The sequence below is a fragment of the Artemia franciscana genome, chromosome 21 (assembly GCF_032884065.1).
Source record: "Artemia franciscana chromosome 21, ASM3288406v1, whole genome shotgun sequence".
Lineage (NCBI taxonomy): Eukaryota > Metazoa > Arthropoda > Branchiopoda > Anostraca > Artemiidae > Artemia > Artemia franciscana.
In genome coordinates, this window is record NC_088883.1 from 31,184,679 (window position 1) to 31,203,740 (window position 19,062).

A 19,062-nucleotide genomic window follows, 5' to 3' on the forward strand; every position below is an offset into this window, starting at 1 on the left:
CTCCTCGTCTGGGATGGGAGGATGTCTTAAAGAAATGTTTAAAGGGAACAGGAACTTCATGGGAGGGTATAAAGAGGGAGGCTTTGAATAGATTGGGATTGAGGAGGAGCGTGCGTAGCTGTGTTGGCCTCAGGCAGCTTGGTGCTGTGGTAGTAGTTCTTTGACACGTGTATCTTAATAAGTGGTTATACAGAAAAAAAACAGGCGTAGAAGCATTTTTGTGACTATGAATTCAATTTCAAACTGATTAAACGGCAATATAAACAAACATAAATAACTAAAAAGTAATTACTTATTAAGTAAGTAAAAAATAGCTAATATAAATTAAGACAGGAATTTGTGTAAATAGATAAATGGCAAACAAAAAAGATAAATGAAGCATTACCAGTATCATTTCTGCTATAAACAACTGCAAACTCATCTTGCTTCGAATTTACATCCGACTTCCAAGATATATTCATTCCTCCAATAATGGGCGTCGAAGCTTCAATGATAGGGGGCGATGGACGAGTTGCTTGGAATAAACTTCTTTCTTCTGACTCCATTCCATTACTAACTGCTGTCACTGATATGGAATAATTTCGACCAGGAAGAAGGGTGTCAAGAAGGATCTGGCTTTCAAATACGTTGTACGTCGAAGAATCTCCGCTAGGCGTCTCTAGTTCCTCATAGGACACCTTAAACAAAAATAGAGTTATAGAGGAAAAACTAAGCTTTTTCAAATATACGGGTTAATATCTTCTTCTTCTACTAAGCTGCATATCTGTGCAAAAGGTAGATTTCACCCCGCTTCAAATTTGTCTCAAGAACCCCTTCCTGAACAATGTAAAAAAATGCTGCTTAAAATTAAATTCTTTCCCCTTTCTCCCCCCCCCCATATTACATACATCGCCATCATGTATATTACACGCCGTCATGGATTGAACCAGTGTCGATCTATGTGCTAGAGTGTAGTAAAAAATTGGTGAACGCCTGAAATTACCCTGTCCAGGGGGAGATGGAATTTGGATTTATATTTACATAAGATGAATTCATTGCAAAAAGACTGAGGGCCATAGCAACACTAAATACAACTACAAACAAAGCTCTAAAAGTAAAATACAACTTTAGATAGGACAAACTGAGAGAGAAAAAAAAACATTATAAAAAGATACATGTGTGTCGTTCAGAACCTCCTATTTCTAAAACTTTTAAGCAGTTCAATTACAACGGTAATCTAAAAATTTTAGTCCAATGCGACGAGAACCTCCCCTTTTCCTTTCCCTATGTCCTTGTTCGATGCATTGTCTGAAAAATAATGTAGATGAAGGGCCTCATAATCAGCTGAACATAGAAAGAGGAAAATTCGGACAAAGATATTTAGGGGCTAAACTTCCAAACCAGCAACATTTGATGAAATACATAAGTAATATTCCCAAAGGTTCTAATCTCCCATCTTGTATCACTCAAAGGTTAGAGCGTTTGAAATAGAAAATGGTGCATGAGTACTTCCCAGCGTCGAGAAGACGCGAAGAAAAAGACGCACATATGTTTCACTTAGCAGAAAGTTGTAGTTGCGTTACAAAAAAAAAAAAAAAAAAAAAAAAAAAAAAAAAAAAAAAAAAAAAAAAAGTTTTACTGCTTTTTTTTACAAGGGAAAAAGAATCACTTGGTTCCCCTGGAGGCTACAGATTTTCACGTGAATTGTTAGAAAATGGAAATCCATACTGAATTGTGACACATTAAAGCGAGGTTTAAAACATTTTCTTTCTGAACTTGGAATTTTAAGCCTTTTTATGGTAACTTATGATATAAATAACATTTTCAAATGCATTTTTTCTTTAATACTCAATTTAGTTGAAGGTGTTTATAGTTATAAGATGTGTTATGTAAACAATTTTATTAAAAATATGATCACGAAAAACTAAATTTGTGCAATTCTGATGCCGCCTGGATTAAACTTAAGCAATCCCGTCTTTCGGAATATAAAATTTGACTTCAAGTTGAAACCCCAAAATCAGATAATATTTGATATTACACATACCTTCTTAGCAGACACAAATCAAGAGATGGTTTTGCTACTTTGTTTTCATAATAAGAAACTAGCTACCAACTAGCAAACTTTAAAACAAAATCAAACATATATTTCAGCAATTTTTTATGAAACAACAAGCAACAGATTACTTCGACGCGTTCACGCAATTCGACGCGACAAGCAAATCACATTGCACGCACGCACGCACAGAGAAGGGGTGAAATGACCCAGTACTGACCTTGAAGTTTGGCTAAAAAATAGAAATCCAAGCAAAATGCCAAGCAGTAATAAATATCGGAGGAGCGAAGCGGAAAATCCCAGAAAGTGAGAAAAGTTTCAATCAATACTAGTTAGGAGTTTACTTTATTTTTGCTGCAAAATATACCTACAAACAGAGGAAGATATTGCTGTCTCATCCAGGATAAACCATAAACTTATTACACATTCAAAATAAGTCTATTATTGAGGTATTTTTCTGTTCAAAAAAAAATTTCTTATTTTTGCGACCTAACCAAGCCGAGGCAGTAATTTTGATCTTTTTTGGCGACATGAATTCTACCTGACCCATTCGAGTCTCTATTTATTAAAGTACAATTAACAGTCATGCAAAATAACACACAGACTATTTACTTACTTTAAAGCTTTCCTGAAAACTAGTGGGATCCGGCCTCCACGATATCATTAGATCGTCAGCTTCTGAGGTGTTGAGATTCAGCACAGGCTGGGGTCCTAAGTTAAAACAAAAAGAACTAGAAAAGATGTTTTCTGTATGGAATTTTATTTTTACAAAAGAGCATGATTTACAAATAAGGTTTTACATAAGGTTTCTAAATAAAGTTTTAATAAATTAATTTATAAATAAGTTTTTTGTTCCTGCGTGAATGTTTTTGAATAATACTTATCGTGTAGAACAGTAATTCTCAGCCGACTTTGGACCATTCCCCAGCTAGGGATTTCTTAATTTCTAATGCTCCCCTCATGGTATTTAATTTTTTCATTCAAAATTATATGTGTAATCCACTGAAGAAGCTTAAAAGATCACTAGTTTGGTATTCTCATCGAGTGGTCTTCTAAGCATATTTATGCAAATGAAATCTTGTCTATACAAAACATCTTTTATACAATGCATGAAGTTTTTGAAATACTATCATACTATCATATATTTTTTTAGCTCTTTAAATGCATATTATTGTGACGTCAGTCATCCGAATTTACTTATTATTATTTTCTATTACACTCTTAAGTAGAGTCAGACAAAGGGTACACGTACTACCCATGACCCACTAAAATATTACCATGACTACTGGCAGGGCCTATACTTCTCGCTGGGAATCACGGCTAAGAGGCATAAATTATTTGCGTACTCTTATAATCTTGTGGAAATCTAAGGTGGACTCCACAGCTTCATATGGAGCAAAAATATTTCTTCAAAAGTAATATGTATAAGTAATATAGACCTAATTTTGGAGTAGAAAACTTTATCAAAAGTCAGGAGTTGCATGTTGTGATATCTGGATAAGGCACTCTGGATATTGATCCCTGTTTCTATAAACAATGTCAACAAAATTTTAATTTGGACCTTGTTCAACAATTCAATGAGATTCATTTTTGAGCTACGTTCAAGATATCAACTTATCATTTAACAAATGATAAATAAACCGCGATTAGTTTCGCAGAGGATCAGGAGTTTTCCGATTCGATTTTGGCACCTGAAAGTGACCACTTCAGTTGAAAAAATTGGCAGCCCTGGCAAGAACGCGTTTGGGCTGCAATCATTTGACACTCGATGACTTTTATGAAGACATGGTTATTTAGTCAACCATCATTTATTAGTTTGTCAAATATGTACACCCTTTCTTCCAGAAGTATCATTCTATTTATAGAGAAATTTACGAAAACCACCCAGATAACTTAGTAATTAAAAAGTGTGACAATTTGCTCATGCATTACCCAGGCTTTATTAGCATGATTAAAACTGTTCACATTTTCAGGATTATGGCTTGCTACCAGGGACACCAATTAGGGTTGGAGGGGGGGGGTAATTGCTCTCCAGATTTAAAAAATTCTTCCTTTATTCTTTTTATTGTAAAAATCGAAAAAATCTCCGCTGGGTCTTGAAAAATACCTTTCTTGTATCTTCCTTCAAAAAATCAACAAAGTGTCTGGCTCCTCCCCTCTATATTTTGTGATTTAGTGTTCCTGGTTGCTTTACCGATAATAGTGATTAAGAAAAAAACAATAGAAGCCAAAGGAAATTAGTGATTGGATAAAGCCCGTCATAATTGGTCGTATTAGCGTAATAAGGATACTACACCTTCGTAAAACAGACTCAAGTAAGACGATTAGAAGGGAAAACATCTTATTGTAGTTCCAAAACTAATTGTCCTTATAAACTTATAACCGGACATTGCTTCAATACTAACATGAATTAAAACATTTAAAAGTGTCTCCTTAGGAGGTACACACCTTTTAAAACTACTTAAAATTTATTTAGTTAGATCTGTTTACCTTATAAACGTTAATAACCCAAATATATTGCTCAATGTTCAAACGCAACACACCAATCACAGGTCAGGCACTAAACCAATTATGACGGAGATTGAAAACTGAGAGGGGCAAATTCAAACGAAAAAGCAATTCCAGATAGGTATTCATTTGTTTAGACGTTTTTCGCACGTTTTTAGACGTTAGTCATTCGTTTAGACGTTTTTAGGCCTTACTTATAAAATTTGTATGTTTGCATTTATAGGCAGGAACGTCGGAGGGGGGAGAGCTGGCCCCTTTCAGGTGATGAGCTTTCAATTTTTTTGAAAACATTGTAAAAAATACAAAAAACATTCCCTTTTACAATTTTAAAATTTAGTTAAACTAAACAACGTCAAGCCCTAGCCTCCTCTGGACAATAAAATTATGTAACCATATCTGGAATAAAGCAATTGTCATTGCTAAAATGAACCATTTCAGACATTTATATATATATTTATATATATATATATATATATATATATATATATATATATATATATATATATATATATATATATATATATATATATATATATATATATATATATATATATATATATATATAACATTATGGTAGGAAGCGGAGTTAAAGTATTTATGTTTTAAAGCATCGCTAAGTATTTTCAGATCTTTATAACTTTAGTTTTACTCGCTTTTTGGACTTGTTCTACTTAAGTTTAGATTTTTTATAAATACTTCTTTGATTCAGGTTTTAATGAAATGTTGGGCAAAAAAAAAATTCAACCTGTTATTCAAGCCTATCAAATTTAGATTTCTATTTGGAGAAAATACAGTTTCACTTCACAGATACCGAATTAAATGATGAATGATTAATTAAATTAATTAAAATTGATTTAATTAAAAGATTAATTAAAAGTATTAAATGGTGACAAATTTCTTGTCATCTTTTAATTGTTTTTTCAATGTCTTGTGTCAAACGGGGAATCGCTGTGTACCATTTTTAACCTTTTCAGCTATACAACAGCCTTCAATAATACGTCTGGTTTTGCCTGTGTAGTAGTGAAGGTCAGGCTACAATTATATTTAATTTATTTTGTGATACTTTAATTCAATAGTGTTTGTTATAGTATTCACTGACCACGATTGTCAATTGTATAAACCAAAATATTCGAATTATTCTACAGCAATATACATCGAAATACATGAGAGCATACAATAAAAATAGATTTCGTACAAAATCAAAACAGTACACTCACAGTACTTGCAAAAACAGTTTTTACTTTTTCTTTTTCCCCTCCGTAAAAATTGGGCCAATATTTTTTATTTGGTTTCATTTCAAAGTTTTTGAAAAAAAAAAAACACACAAAGAGCAAAGAAACGCAGTAAATTACTTGTGCTCCGTACCAAGAATTTTCACACCTCTGAATTACATACGACCTACAACTTGTCAGAAAAAAAAACAGAAGGAGATATTGACAAGAGGCATTCTCGCTTCTATTTACTCTGAAGGATCCCCCTCCCACCTCGAAAAGATTTAAATTTTCTCCTAAATATTAAATTTTTACACATTGATTTCCCCACTTAAGGAAAAAATGGACGTATGTCTGTCCAGCAGTCATATATGCAGAGCCCACCCCTGGGAGGTGACTCACCTTAGCAGGGACTCTCCATGGCAGGGTGCAGGCAAATTAAAAAAGAGAAACAAGGCAAATTATACACAAAGTGTAGAAAAATATGGGAAAAGTAATAAAACTCCTTAAATTTAGACCTACCCTAACCTCCTACTGCCTATGCGTCTTGAAATCACCACCAAAGGGTGTTATTTTCCCTGCTGCTGTCCTGACTTGAAATACTATCCTGGTGTAAAACAAATTAGTCTTCATTTAACATTTCCAAATGGAGTCCGACTCCGGCTCCATTCAGCAAAATTTACTAAGACTCCAACTCCACAGGCATGTTTTAAAGCTTCATTTAACTAGATTTTATTATTATAATCGACGCCAATTCCATTTACAACATTTTCAATATACCGACTTATACCAACTCCATTCAGCAAAACTTACTAAAACTCCGACTCTAGGACTTCGACCCCCTGTTTTAAAGCTTCATTTAACTAGATTTTATTATTATAACCGACTCCAACTCGGTTTTTAAACATTTTCAATATACGGACTCCAACTCAATTCAGCAAAAACTTACTAAAACTCCGACTCCACAACTCCAACTCTACAGCCCTGTTTTAAAGCTTCATTTAACTAGATTTTATTATTATAACCGACTCCAACTCCGTTTTAAAATATTTGCAGTAAACCGACTCCAACTCCATTCAGAAAAAATTACTAAAACTCCAACTCTGTGTTTAAAAGCTTCACTTAACTAGATTTTACAATTATAACCGACTCCAACTCCGACTACAGACATTTTCATAATACAGACTCCAACTCCGGTTCCGACTCAATTCAGCAAACATTTTCTAAAACTTCATTTAACCAGGCAACTTCATTTAACCTGTTAGCTACAAACTGCAACTGTTATAAACATATTCTTTGGCACTTAATGTCTTCTGATCATAACAGCCACATTACGGGAGCGGCATCTTTATATAGAGGTTATTAAAATGTCAATTTGAGCTAATAGAAACTGACAGAAACAGAGCGTTAGTAAATGTCATTTAGCCAGATAAGATTTATAATCATTTAATATATTTGACATGAGGTTCTTTGGCTCAAATATTTAAAAGCTAATTGAGTATCCCTTCGTAGAAATGCTGTAAAACTGTCGGCGCCATTCTAAAGAGCGCAGCGATTTGACATTTTACAGGTCAAAGTGAAGAGTTGTAATCATCGGTAAGACATGCAGGGGGAGGGTTTGGGGAGAGGGGGTATCCCCAGGAATCTGATGGTACTTGTGTGTAACGGACGTCATAAAAAATAGCGAAAAGTTGGGGGGGGGGTGAAAAGCTAATTGAGTATCCCTTCGTAGAAATGCTGTAAAACTGTCGGCGCCATTCTATACGAACGCAGCGATTTGACATTTTACGGGTTAAAGTGAAGAGTCGTAATAATCGGTAAGACATGCAGGGGGAGGGTTTGGGGAGAGGGGGTATCCCCCAGGAATCTGACGGTACTTGTGTGTAACGGACGTCATAAAAAATAGCGAAAAGTTGGGGGGAAGGGGTGAAAAGCTAATTGAGTATCCCTTCGTAGAAATGCTGTAAAACTGTCGGTGCCATTCTAAAGAGCGCAGCGATTTGACATTTTACAGGTCAAAGTGAAGAGTCGTAATCATCGGTATTAGCAAGGAAGATGGCTTGGGGAGGGGGTATACCCAAGAATATGTGGGCACTTGTGTGTGCTGGAGATCATAAAAAATAGCGAAAAAGGTTAAGTCACAAAAAAAAATAGAAAAAATTTGGGTAAATCAAAAGGATCTTATGCAGATAAGTGGATTTTTTCTCTTGATTTTCTCGCGTTTTGTGTTCCAGCATTCAAATTAGTTTAAAAAACACACACAAAAACGCAAGTAAAGAGACTACCACATAACGACAGAACTTGGACCAAAACCCTTTTCTCGACTAATTGAGATCACCCCATAAATTAAAAATTAAATAGCTTTTTTTATAGTAAAGTATAATGTTTTAGGAAAAATTAATTAAGAGAAAACGGGTTTTAATTTCGACAAAGCAGTGAACAAAAAATAAAAACAAAACTGCACTTTCACTAAAAATAAATAAAAAATTGAAAACGCATATTTAAGGTTTTGTAATAATTTCCTTAATTTTTTGTAAATGGAAAAGCAGTGTGGTCTAAGCAATTATTTATAATGTTTAGCGCAATGGGACGTTATGTGACAATTTGGCTGAGTAATTCCCCCAATACTATTTTCTGTGAGGTCACTAGTGGCTCATAAATGTGTGGAAACTTATAAACTATAAGATTAATCCTAATGTTGTCTAGATTATTTTTCAATTTATATAAAATAATTGTGCAATTTACAGTAGAAATCTAAATTCCTGTCCTTCCATTAAATAGATTACATCTTCAAAGCATTTCTAATCAGCGTTTAGGATATACGCTGGGAAGTATCTCAGACTAATAACTGATCGAAATTCATGTTTCAAAACAAACACTAAAAATTCATCGTTATTTAACGTATCTAGATCGCTAATCCTATCAGATATTTAGTTTTCATTGATCTTTTCAAAATTTTAATGAGGCCGTCAGACGCAACACTATAAGTGGCGCCAATAGTTTTTAATCCCAATCTTGCCAGGTTAAATCGTCAGAGATCAAACTCTTTTCTGTTTTCGATTGTCTTTTATATGACCACAAATGGTTTCAGGCAAGCTTTAATGGGTTTTTGAGGTTTTAATAACTAATAAACTATATATATATATATATATATATATATATATATATATATATATATATATATATATATATATATATATATATATATATATATATATATATATATATATATATATATATATATATATATATATATATATATATATATATATATATATATATATATATATATATATATATATATATATATGTATATATATATATATATATACATATATATATATATATCTATATATATATATATATATACGTATAACCATATAAACTATATATATATATATATATATATATATATATATATATATATATATATATGTATATATATATATATATATACATATATATATATATCTATATATATATATATATACGTATAACCATATAAACTATATATATATATATATATATATATATATATATATATATGTATATATATATATATATATATATATACATATATATATATCTATATATATATATATACGTATAACCATATAAACTATAATAAGTATATATAATAAATATATATATAAACTATACATGTGCCCGTAGAAAGGAAGAGGAAAGAGGCTGGTCAGGTGTAAAGAATTTCCCCGGGAAAACACTGAAAAACCGATCTTTTTGTGTTTGATTTGCCGCACACATAAATGTGGCACCAAATAGCATATACTGTGATTAAAAAATGCCTCCAGAAAGTTTTCTTATGAGGCTTCCTCAACTGACAAGAAAAATACTATAACTGCACCCTCACACAGAAGGAGGGGAGAGGCTGATCGGTTCAAAAGAATTTCCCCGGGGAAACACTGAAAAGCCTATGTTTGTGTGTTTGACTTCACGCATATATAACTATGGCACCAAATAGCATCCATTGATTACACCGAAAATGACTTCAAAAGGTTTTCTTGTGAGGTTTCCTTAACAGACAAAACAAATACTATAACTGCGCCCTCGCATAGAAGGAGGGGAGATGCTGATCGGCTCTAAAGAATTTCCCCGGGGAACATTGAAAAAAAAAGCATAAAATGCACTTCTAAGAATCAGGTCTGTGAACATTTACAGAGATAATCATAGGTAGTATATAACCTAAATGGTTTCAGGTAGTATTTAATGGCTTTAACATTAACTGATAAACTATATAATTTTCCCCAAATATAGGAAGAAGAAAGATCTGATCGGTTCTAAAAAATTTCCCGGGGGAGCACTAAAAAAGTGGCGTTTGTTTATTGTGTTTGATGAGCCGCAGACGTAAACAGTACGTTATAGTACTGTTCATTATTTGGTTGCATTGTTGGATACTATCCTTAAGCACTTAGAAAATAATGGGGCCTCTGTTGATGCATTATTTGCAGACATAGTTAAGGCTTTTGATAGTCTTGATCATAATGTAGTTGTGGAAGAAGCAAAGGCTATGGGTGCCCGTCCATTTGTTGTACGAATGCTCGCTAGTTTTCTTTCTTGATCATAATGTAGTTGTGGAACAAACAAAGGCTATAGGTGCCCGTCTATTTGTTGTACGAATGCTCGCTAGTTTTCTTTTTGAAACATCTCAGTGTGTCCAACCCCCTGATCATGAGCCATCTGAATTTATAAATATTTTTTGTGGTTCGCCACAAGGGACTAAATTAGGCCCGCTTTCTTTTCTTATTGTTTTTAACCGTATTTTAACAACAATTCGTGAATGTTTTAAATTTGCTGATGATTTAACTGTTTTATCACTGCGACTAAGCCATCCGACTGACTTGTCTGACTTGATCGAAATCTATGATAATCTAAAAGCTGAATTAGGAAAGGTAAAACTGACGGTCAGTGAAACTAATAGCTCTTATATGACGTTTTCCTTCCTAAAGGGTAACAACCACTCTTCTCATAATTCCATACTGCCAACAAAGAAAACTGTTAAAATACTTGGGATACTTTTGGACGATGATTTAAGATGGAATTCGCACGTTGAATATCTGACTAAAAAAGGCGCCTCGCTTTTACATTCATTTTCCAGCCTAAAAAGATTTGGTACACCAACTGAGGTTTTAAAGTCTGTATACTGCAGCTATGTTAGACCTTTTCTTGAGTATGCATGCCCTGCTTGGCATCCGGGATTGACAAAAGATCAAACAGATAGACTTGAGACGATAAAATAAAGAGTTGTAAAAATTATGCTTGGACAAAACTACTTAACTTACGAGGATGCACTGAAACAACTCAATTCGGACTCACTTGATAGTCGTAGACATGGCTTAACATATAGATTTGGACTGAATTGTTTGAATTCCCAAACTCATTGTCGTCTACTACTCAACCTTGAGAGCCCCCCAACTAAAGGACCAGTTACTAGCCTCCAACAAATAAAAAAGAATTGTCCACAGTTACTGACTTGCTCAGCCTACAGTACTGAGAGATATCGTAAATCATTTGTTCCATATTTTACCCGTCATTTTAATAATATTGACACGACTAATATTTAATGTTTGATTAATATAATGTTTGTTTAAATTTTCCTGTGAGTGTTTTTGAAGGTGGAAATTATTTTTGTCATGACATGCTAATGCTAGCTCCGGCTATTGTAGTGAATAAATGTATTCTATTCTATTCCAAAATGGCTTCACTAACTGACAAAGCAGTAAAAATAAAAAGTGTTTTCGTTTCGGACCGTCAATTGGCATAGGCTATAAACTATCACACGCAAACCCCTACAAAAAGCCTTCGTATATCAGCCACCCAAAGGCTTGAGCTATGAGCGCGCATAAGCATTTTTCATTATTCTGATGAATCCTCGTTTGAATTTGCCGTAGTTTAAAACATTCATCACTTTTTTTGTCAAGGTTGTGTTTTTTCAAACAGTTCGTGGTAACGAACTGTAGTAAGGAGCGACCCGGCTCAATAGTAACCAAAACTCTAAAAAATTGAATTTTGATATCAATAGCTACATCAAAAGAATCGCATTTTAATGCTGATTTTAAATATATAAGTTTCATCAAGTTTAATCTTACCCATCAAAAGTTACGAGCCTGAGAAAATTTGCCTTATTTAAGAAAATAGGGAGAAACACCCCCTAAAAGTCGTGGGATCTTAACGAAAATGACACTATCAGATTCAGCGTATCAGAGAACCCTACTATAGAAGTTTCAAGCTCCTATCTACAAAAATGTGGAATTTTGTATTTTTTGCCAGAAGACAAATCACGGGTGCGTGTTTATTTGTTTGTTTTTTTTTGTTTTTTTTTCCCCAGGGGTCATCGTATCGACCAAGTGGTCCTAGAATGTCGCAAGAGGGCTCATTCTAACGGAAATGAAAAGTTCTAGTGCCCTTTTTAAATGACCAAAAAAATTGGAGGGCATCTAGGCCCCCTCCCACGCTCTTTTTTTCCCAAAGTCAACGGATCAAAATTTTGAGATAGTCATTTTGTTCAGCATAGTCGAAAACCATAATAACTATGTCTTTGGGGATGACTTACTCCCCCACAATCCCTGGGGGAGGGGCTGCAAGTTACAAACTTTGACCAGTGTTTACATATAGTAATGGTTATTGGGAAGTGTACAGACGTTTTCAGGGGGATTTTATTTTGTTTGGGGGTGGGGCTGAGGAGAGGGGGCTATGTTGGAGGATCTTTCCTTGGAGGAATCTGTCATGGGGGAAGAAAAATTCAATGAAAAGGGCGCAGGATTCTCTAGCATTACTATAAGAAAACAAAGAAAAATAAACATGAAAACGTTTTTTCAAATGAAAGGAAGAAGTAGCATTGAAACTTAAAACGAACAGAGATAATTACGCATATGAGGGGTTCTAAAAATACTTTAGCATAAAGAGCGAGGTATTTAGGAGGAGATAAATACCTTGCTCTTTATGCTAAAGTATTTTTAGTAATTTCAATTATTTATTCTACGGCCTTTCTGATTCAGGGGTCATTCTTAAAGAATTGGGACAAAACTTACGATTTAGTGTAAAGAGCGAGGTATTAACGAGGGTACAAACCCCCTCGTATACATAATAAAAATATAAGGTTATGAAAGTTTGTTACGTAAGTTAATTCTTAAGTTACGTGTATTTTTTACTAATAAAAACGTTCATTAAAAATTAAAAGTTCTAGTTGCCTTTTTAAGTAACCGAAAAATTGGAGGGCAACTAGGCCTCCTTCTCCACCCCTTATTTCTCAAAATCGTCTGATCAAAACTAAGAGAAAGCCATTTAGCCAAAAAAAGAATTAATATACCAATTTCATTTTAATAATTTATGTGCGGAGAGCCAAAACCAAACATGCATTAATTAAAAAACGTTCAGAAATTAAATAAAAAAAAAACTAATTTTTTTAGCTGAAAGTAAGGAGCGACATTAAAACTTAAAACGAACAGAAATTACTCCGTATATGAAATGGGTTGTCCCCTCCGCAATCCCTCGCTCTTTACACTGAAGTTTGACTCTTTGCCACAATTCTACTTTTTAAAACAATTAAAAGCTTTAGCGTAAAGAGCGAGGGATTGCGGAGAGGACAACCCATTTCATATACGGAGTAATTTCTGTTCGTTTTAAGTTTTAATGTCGCTCCTTACTTTCAGCTAAAAAAATTAGTTTTTTTTTTATTTAATTGCCATACAGGATTGGAATGTCGCTGCAAACTTTATCTTACATTAAAACAACCTAAACCATTTATATATCCTTTTGGGTTAATGCCCATAAAAATAGCATATTTTTCGTCAATTAGGAATTGAATGAATTACGAGACATTCCAGAAGCCGACCGTGGACAGTCATTAACAAGCAATATTTTGTTCAGTTTCAATAGACCCTAAACAGGCACGTACATTAGGTCTTATTTAAACGGGACTGTCAATGGGATTGAAAAAACGGTACTAACGTAGTATACCGACCAGACTCAAGAAGCGAAGTTTGGTTAATCCTAATGAAATAAACACGATAAAAATATAATAGTTTAGTAATAAAATTAAGAAAACTACAACAGAGAATTATGGGGAACAGACCACCCAGAACGTATTGTATGAAACACTTAACCTAGCCAGCTCTATTAAATATTTAATTAAAGTTATTTATTATAATTATCTATTATATTATTTATTATATTATTATATAATAAATATAATAATATATAATAATTTTAAATATAAATAATATAAAATATAAATATAATATATATATACATAACAATAATAAATATAATTATATAATAATAATTATCTATTATATTAATTATTTATTATAAATACAAATTATCTATTTATTAAATTATTTAACTTTCACAGTAGTTTATCCCACTCGGGCTAAGCTGATTATCTTCAAATGGACAGAGAAACCAGTTTTCCAACAGATCAAGGACAACACTGTGGTCGGTATAACATGTGGTCGGTATATACCAAAACAAAACATGGAAAAATCATACCAAAATTATACAGACATTACTGAAAAGACATTACTGAAAAGATAACTGTGGTCGGTATATACCAAAACAAAACATGGAAAAATCATACCAAAATTATACAGACATTACTGAAAAGACCATACGAATGTTAACATTTTAGGAAAAGGGTCCAAAGACCCCTCGCTCAACCTGCGGACGTTCCTAAAACTGCAATAAATCTAATGTATCAGTATTTTAAGACATTAAAACCGTTAAATTCCTGTTATATGAAAACTGACCTCTATTGCCTACATCAGAAGAACTAAATCAAACAGCACTATCATATAAAATTAGCTGGAATTATACGATCTTTTCATTCTCAAAGTAGCTTTCCCTAGGGGATGGGGATCAAAGAAAAAAAAGTGTATTATTCGATTAAATTTAATTAGTTTGTATTCAAGATCACCAAGGAAATTTCTCGTAGAACATCCCCCCTCCCCATGTACCAATGTAAAGGAGATTCGGTTTTTGTCCCCGGCATTTTTTTATATTTTATTTTCCGACTTTTAAAAAGATGGTGGAATATCCAAGGGCGCATCAAAAATTTTTGTTTGTGTTTCTGGGGGACAGAGGATTACAATAAACCTTTGAAAAACGCCTTAAAAATGTGTTTGTATGCATTTTTGCTACGTTTTTACGTGCCGGATAACAATTTGGGGCGGGGATTCAAACCCCCTGAATACGGCATTGGAAATATCATCAGATCATATTCCAATCGTCGTGATATTGTGCACATAGTATGCATCATGATTGGTTATATAGCTACATAAGCGCTAAAAAAAAAATTTGACCCCCTACTCGCTTTTCATAGGGCCACCAACTTTCTCCTGTAAACATTAAATATCTGTCATCTTTTAATAAAATGGCTGGCAACAGGGCAAAATCAAGATAACTGAACTGAGTGGTTTATTGCAAAAGATATTCAAACTTACTTGTAGTAATATTGGCACTTGCAGGCCAACTTGCAACGTTGCCAGAGAGTGATTTGACTAAAACTTGATAAGTTCGGCCGGGCTCAAGTCCTTCTGTAAATTCGGCTATACGCAACTCATTTCGGGGAATAATAATTGGTTGTTGGCGTCCGGTTCCAATGGAAACATGATAACGGTCAAACTCGCTGAAAATAAACATTTATTTCATTCGATTAAATATCAAATATCGTAAGCATAATGTGTTTATGTTATCTGCCTGAAATTGTTAAGGGTGGCCTCCTGGCCACCCTTAACAGCCACCCTAAACATCTCGTGGGTGATAAGAGAAAAATGTCGTGACTGACCCGAATCATTCCTCGTACAATGTTTCCCATAGAATTTAATCAGACTCATACAGCAAGCCAAAGAAAAGCCCCCTCTTGCCCCCCAATAAAAATGCTGGAGCTGCTCCCCTGACTACTGGCCTATATAAGTCTAAGCAGGCCTCTTAAAAAGGTCTAGCAGCATGCCTTCTATTAAAATACAGCAGTCTCAATAGTTCGTAACATAAGTAATAACGAAAAAAATGTCATAGCTTATATATAAAACTAATTCAAAATTACCCAAAGTAATGACATATCAGACAACTCGACTCAATTTATCAAATAAAATCAAAATAGAATATCCAAGGTAGATAAGTTATTTTGGTGTGAGGGGGGATAGAATGTGGTTTCGTTTTATTTTTTACTATATTTTGATGATCGGGCCATAGAACCTTTTGTGGGACCGAATGTATGAATTGTGTCTTTTGTATATTTTGACAATAAAGAGATTGATTGATTGATGTTCTATTTTGGAATGTTGGTATTTAGCGTCTTTTCTATCTTAAACATATTAAAATACAATTAATGAAATATATTATGTATAAAAATTACATATAATGATTAATAAAATATATATGATAAAACGTACAATATTTAATGTAAAGGTTAAAATATATTGTGTCTAATCTAATGGCCATTGTTTATAATGGTCAGGAAATCATTGATTTGGCAGAGAGACAAAAGAGTAGGATCTATTTTGTTGGTCCAATTTAAACAAAAAATATTATCTAAATTAAATAGTGCCTAAATTAAATATTACCTAAAATAAATTAAACATCATTTTTTATATAAAAAGTTTATTTCAGGACATAAACATTTAGAAACACGGGATCTATAATTAAACTAAAAATATGCATTACTCATGAAGACTATAAGAGTTTTGGAAAGAACAAAGAAGGATATGAAAAAGGAATAAAAGAAGAAATAAAATACTGAGAATTTGTTGTATTAATTACATTTTTATTTTGGTTGAAACTACGCCGAAGATAAAAGATATACTTGTACAAAAAAAAGAATAAGAGGTATGTATTATTTCGTTTTTATACTTTTTTTCGACGTAATTTCAATTTTTATATTCAAATCTAAATTCAGTTAGTAAAACATTAATTTAAGCTAGTTCCAAAATTTCCTAGTTTTACTGGGTGATATTGCAACACCAGGGTTAATTGAGGACATGTGGAGAGCATCATCAAACATTGAATTATGACGTAAAAATTTGCGAAAACTTCCATTTGAAAATTGCGAAAACTCCAATTTGACGGAATTAGTAAAAGAAAATGGCAGTTTAAGCGAATGGTACTACCCTAGGATTTCTAGATGGCGATACATGTTTTAATACCAACTAGATAAACAGGAGTCGTCAACCTTATAATTTGAATTATCAACACTTCAAATTGAAAAATCAAAGACATGGCACCCCTACCACCCCTACCCCTACCACGAGCGGCCACCAGAGCATTTAGATCCGCACGGTCAATTAATAGCTTGAAACAAATTTTCCATTGCCACTGAGTAAATATTAAACATGTCTGAAAACGGCATCTATAACTCAAAGTTTGTTAATATAACAGAAATATAATATGATATATAACCGACATTTAAATAATAATAATATAACTGAAATATAAATAACAACTTACTGAAATATAAATAAAACTGACATATCGATATTAATATAACAGAAAAATAATATGATTTGTAACTGACATATAAATAATAATATAACTGAAATATAAATAAAAATGAATATAGATAATCAATACAACTGAAAATTTGTTAGCCCATGACGAGTGCATGCCCCAGATCTTAAATTCTAAAGTCTAATAATTCTTCATTCTTGATAGTGTCAAGGCTTAAAAAAAGCTTAATATTCGACTGTCAGATTGCTTTTAGGACCGGGCCTTTATCAAAACCACCAAGTGCAACTGATGATTCAACTTTGTAACGAAGAGGTTTCAGAAGGATACCATCGTAGCATTGCACCGAATGCCTGGCTCACATCTAGAAAGCCATTGGTTTGAATCCATTTAAGAGCAGAATTTTATGTTAAATATCCACTGATGTTGATTCATAATTCTTAAAATTCATAATTATAAAAAAAACATAATATTTGTTACTTTTAATCAAAGTCATCCAAACATTAATATTAACGCTGATTACACTTTCAGGATATACGTATGGTTTAAGTTTACACAAATAACTTAGATCCTATACTCAAAACACTATTACTATTTCTGACCTGCACTTAGAAACAAGGCCACTGAGAATCATCACGGGCCGCAGAGAAAAATCTCCTCAAAGTCGTTTTTGTAATTTTTTAGAGTTTTGATCAGGGGCGTAACTTACTATAGGGGAGGGGTAGGGGGCGATTTAATGGTGAACTGCCCCTCCTAAACCTTGGTTTGCCCCCCCCACCACCAGAAATTTAGTTTCTTCAAATATCTTGTCAAACTAAAACAAGCCTACATAGTTCCAGGTAGCCACAGAAACCGGTCAGTTTTCCTTAGCATATGTTTAACTTTATGGTACTATATGGCTAATTTTTTTAAAATTTCCACTATGATTTTCACTTGATTCGGGAAAATCAGCTTAAAATTTGCACCTAAGCAGGATTTTGATGAAATTATGCCACCATTTTAATATTTCTAGGCATTACTTAAGGAAGGTTATATGGGCCTATTAGCCTATTTGTTTAAGTAACAAAAACGCAAGTAGATGTGACGGGACTTGAGTTTTTCACATTAAGAATTCAAATTGCCGATTTTTCCTAATTTTTTTTTAAGATAATTTATTTTTTATAAATAAAAATAATAATTCATAAAATAATTTATATAATTTATAATTATTATTAAATTATTATTATATTATAATTAAATTATAATATTAAATTATTAAATTATAATAATATTAAATTATTATAATTTATTATTATATTAAATTATTAATAATAATTTATATAATTTATAAAATAATTTATAAAAAAAATAAAAAAAAATTTTAAGATATGAATGGCCGTCAAGTTTTGACTTCACCAGTTCGAACTATCCGATTACATTTCCACTGTCCTTGGTACTTCAGGGGAAAAAATTCTGCAAATAACAACACCATTTGCTTACTATGCGGTCTAATTGGCTTGCGATTGCCTGATAACACGATTTAAAAAAACCAAACTAAGAAAATGAAAAAAAATGTAATAAAATCCTAATAAAGCATTAATTTAATGTAGATAACTCGTGTTGAAACTATGGCTGATTTTGGCCTATTTTAGATTATCCGCAGATTATCATGATCGATATGTCATCCCAATTCTGCAGATACTCGAGTTTACGGTACCTTAAATAAACTAGTAAAAGAAGAAAAAGAAGAAAAAACTACCAATTCTGCAGATACTCGAGAGTTTGTGGCACTTTAAACAGACTAGTAAAAGAAGAAAAAGAAGAAAAAACTAACAATTCTGTAGATTCTCGAGAGTTTACGGTACATTAAAAAAA

The 19,062-nt window shown here is 32.7% G+C and overlaps 1 protein-coding gene across 1 annotated transcript in view; it reads right to left on the reverse strand.

Annotated features, from left to right (window-relative positions):
• The window catches only part of LOC136040878 (tyrosine-protein phosphatase 10D-like), a gene marked incomplete in the record, with an annotated part of 219,901 nt that overhangs the window by 100,902 nt on the left and 99,937 nt on the right, over positions 1–19,062 (reverse strand). Inside the window, 3 exon segments of the mRNA XM_065725278.1 lie at positions 386–677; positions 2,649–2,743; positions 15,210–15,394. Coding sequence (XP_065581350.1) covers positions 386–677; positions 2,649–2,743; positions 15,210–15,394 — 572 coding nt within the window.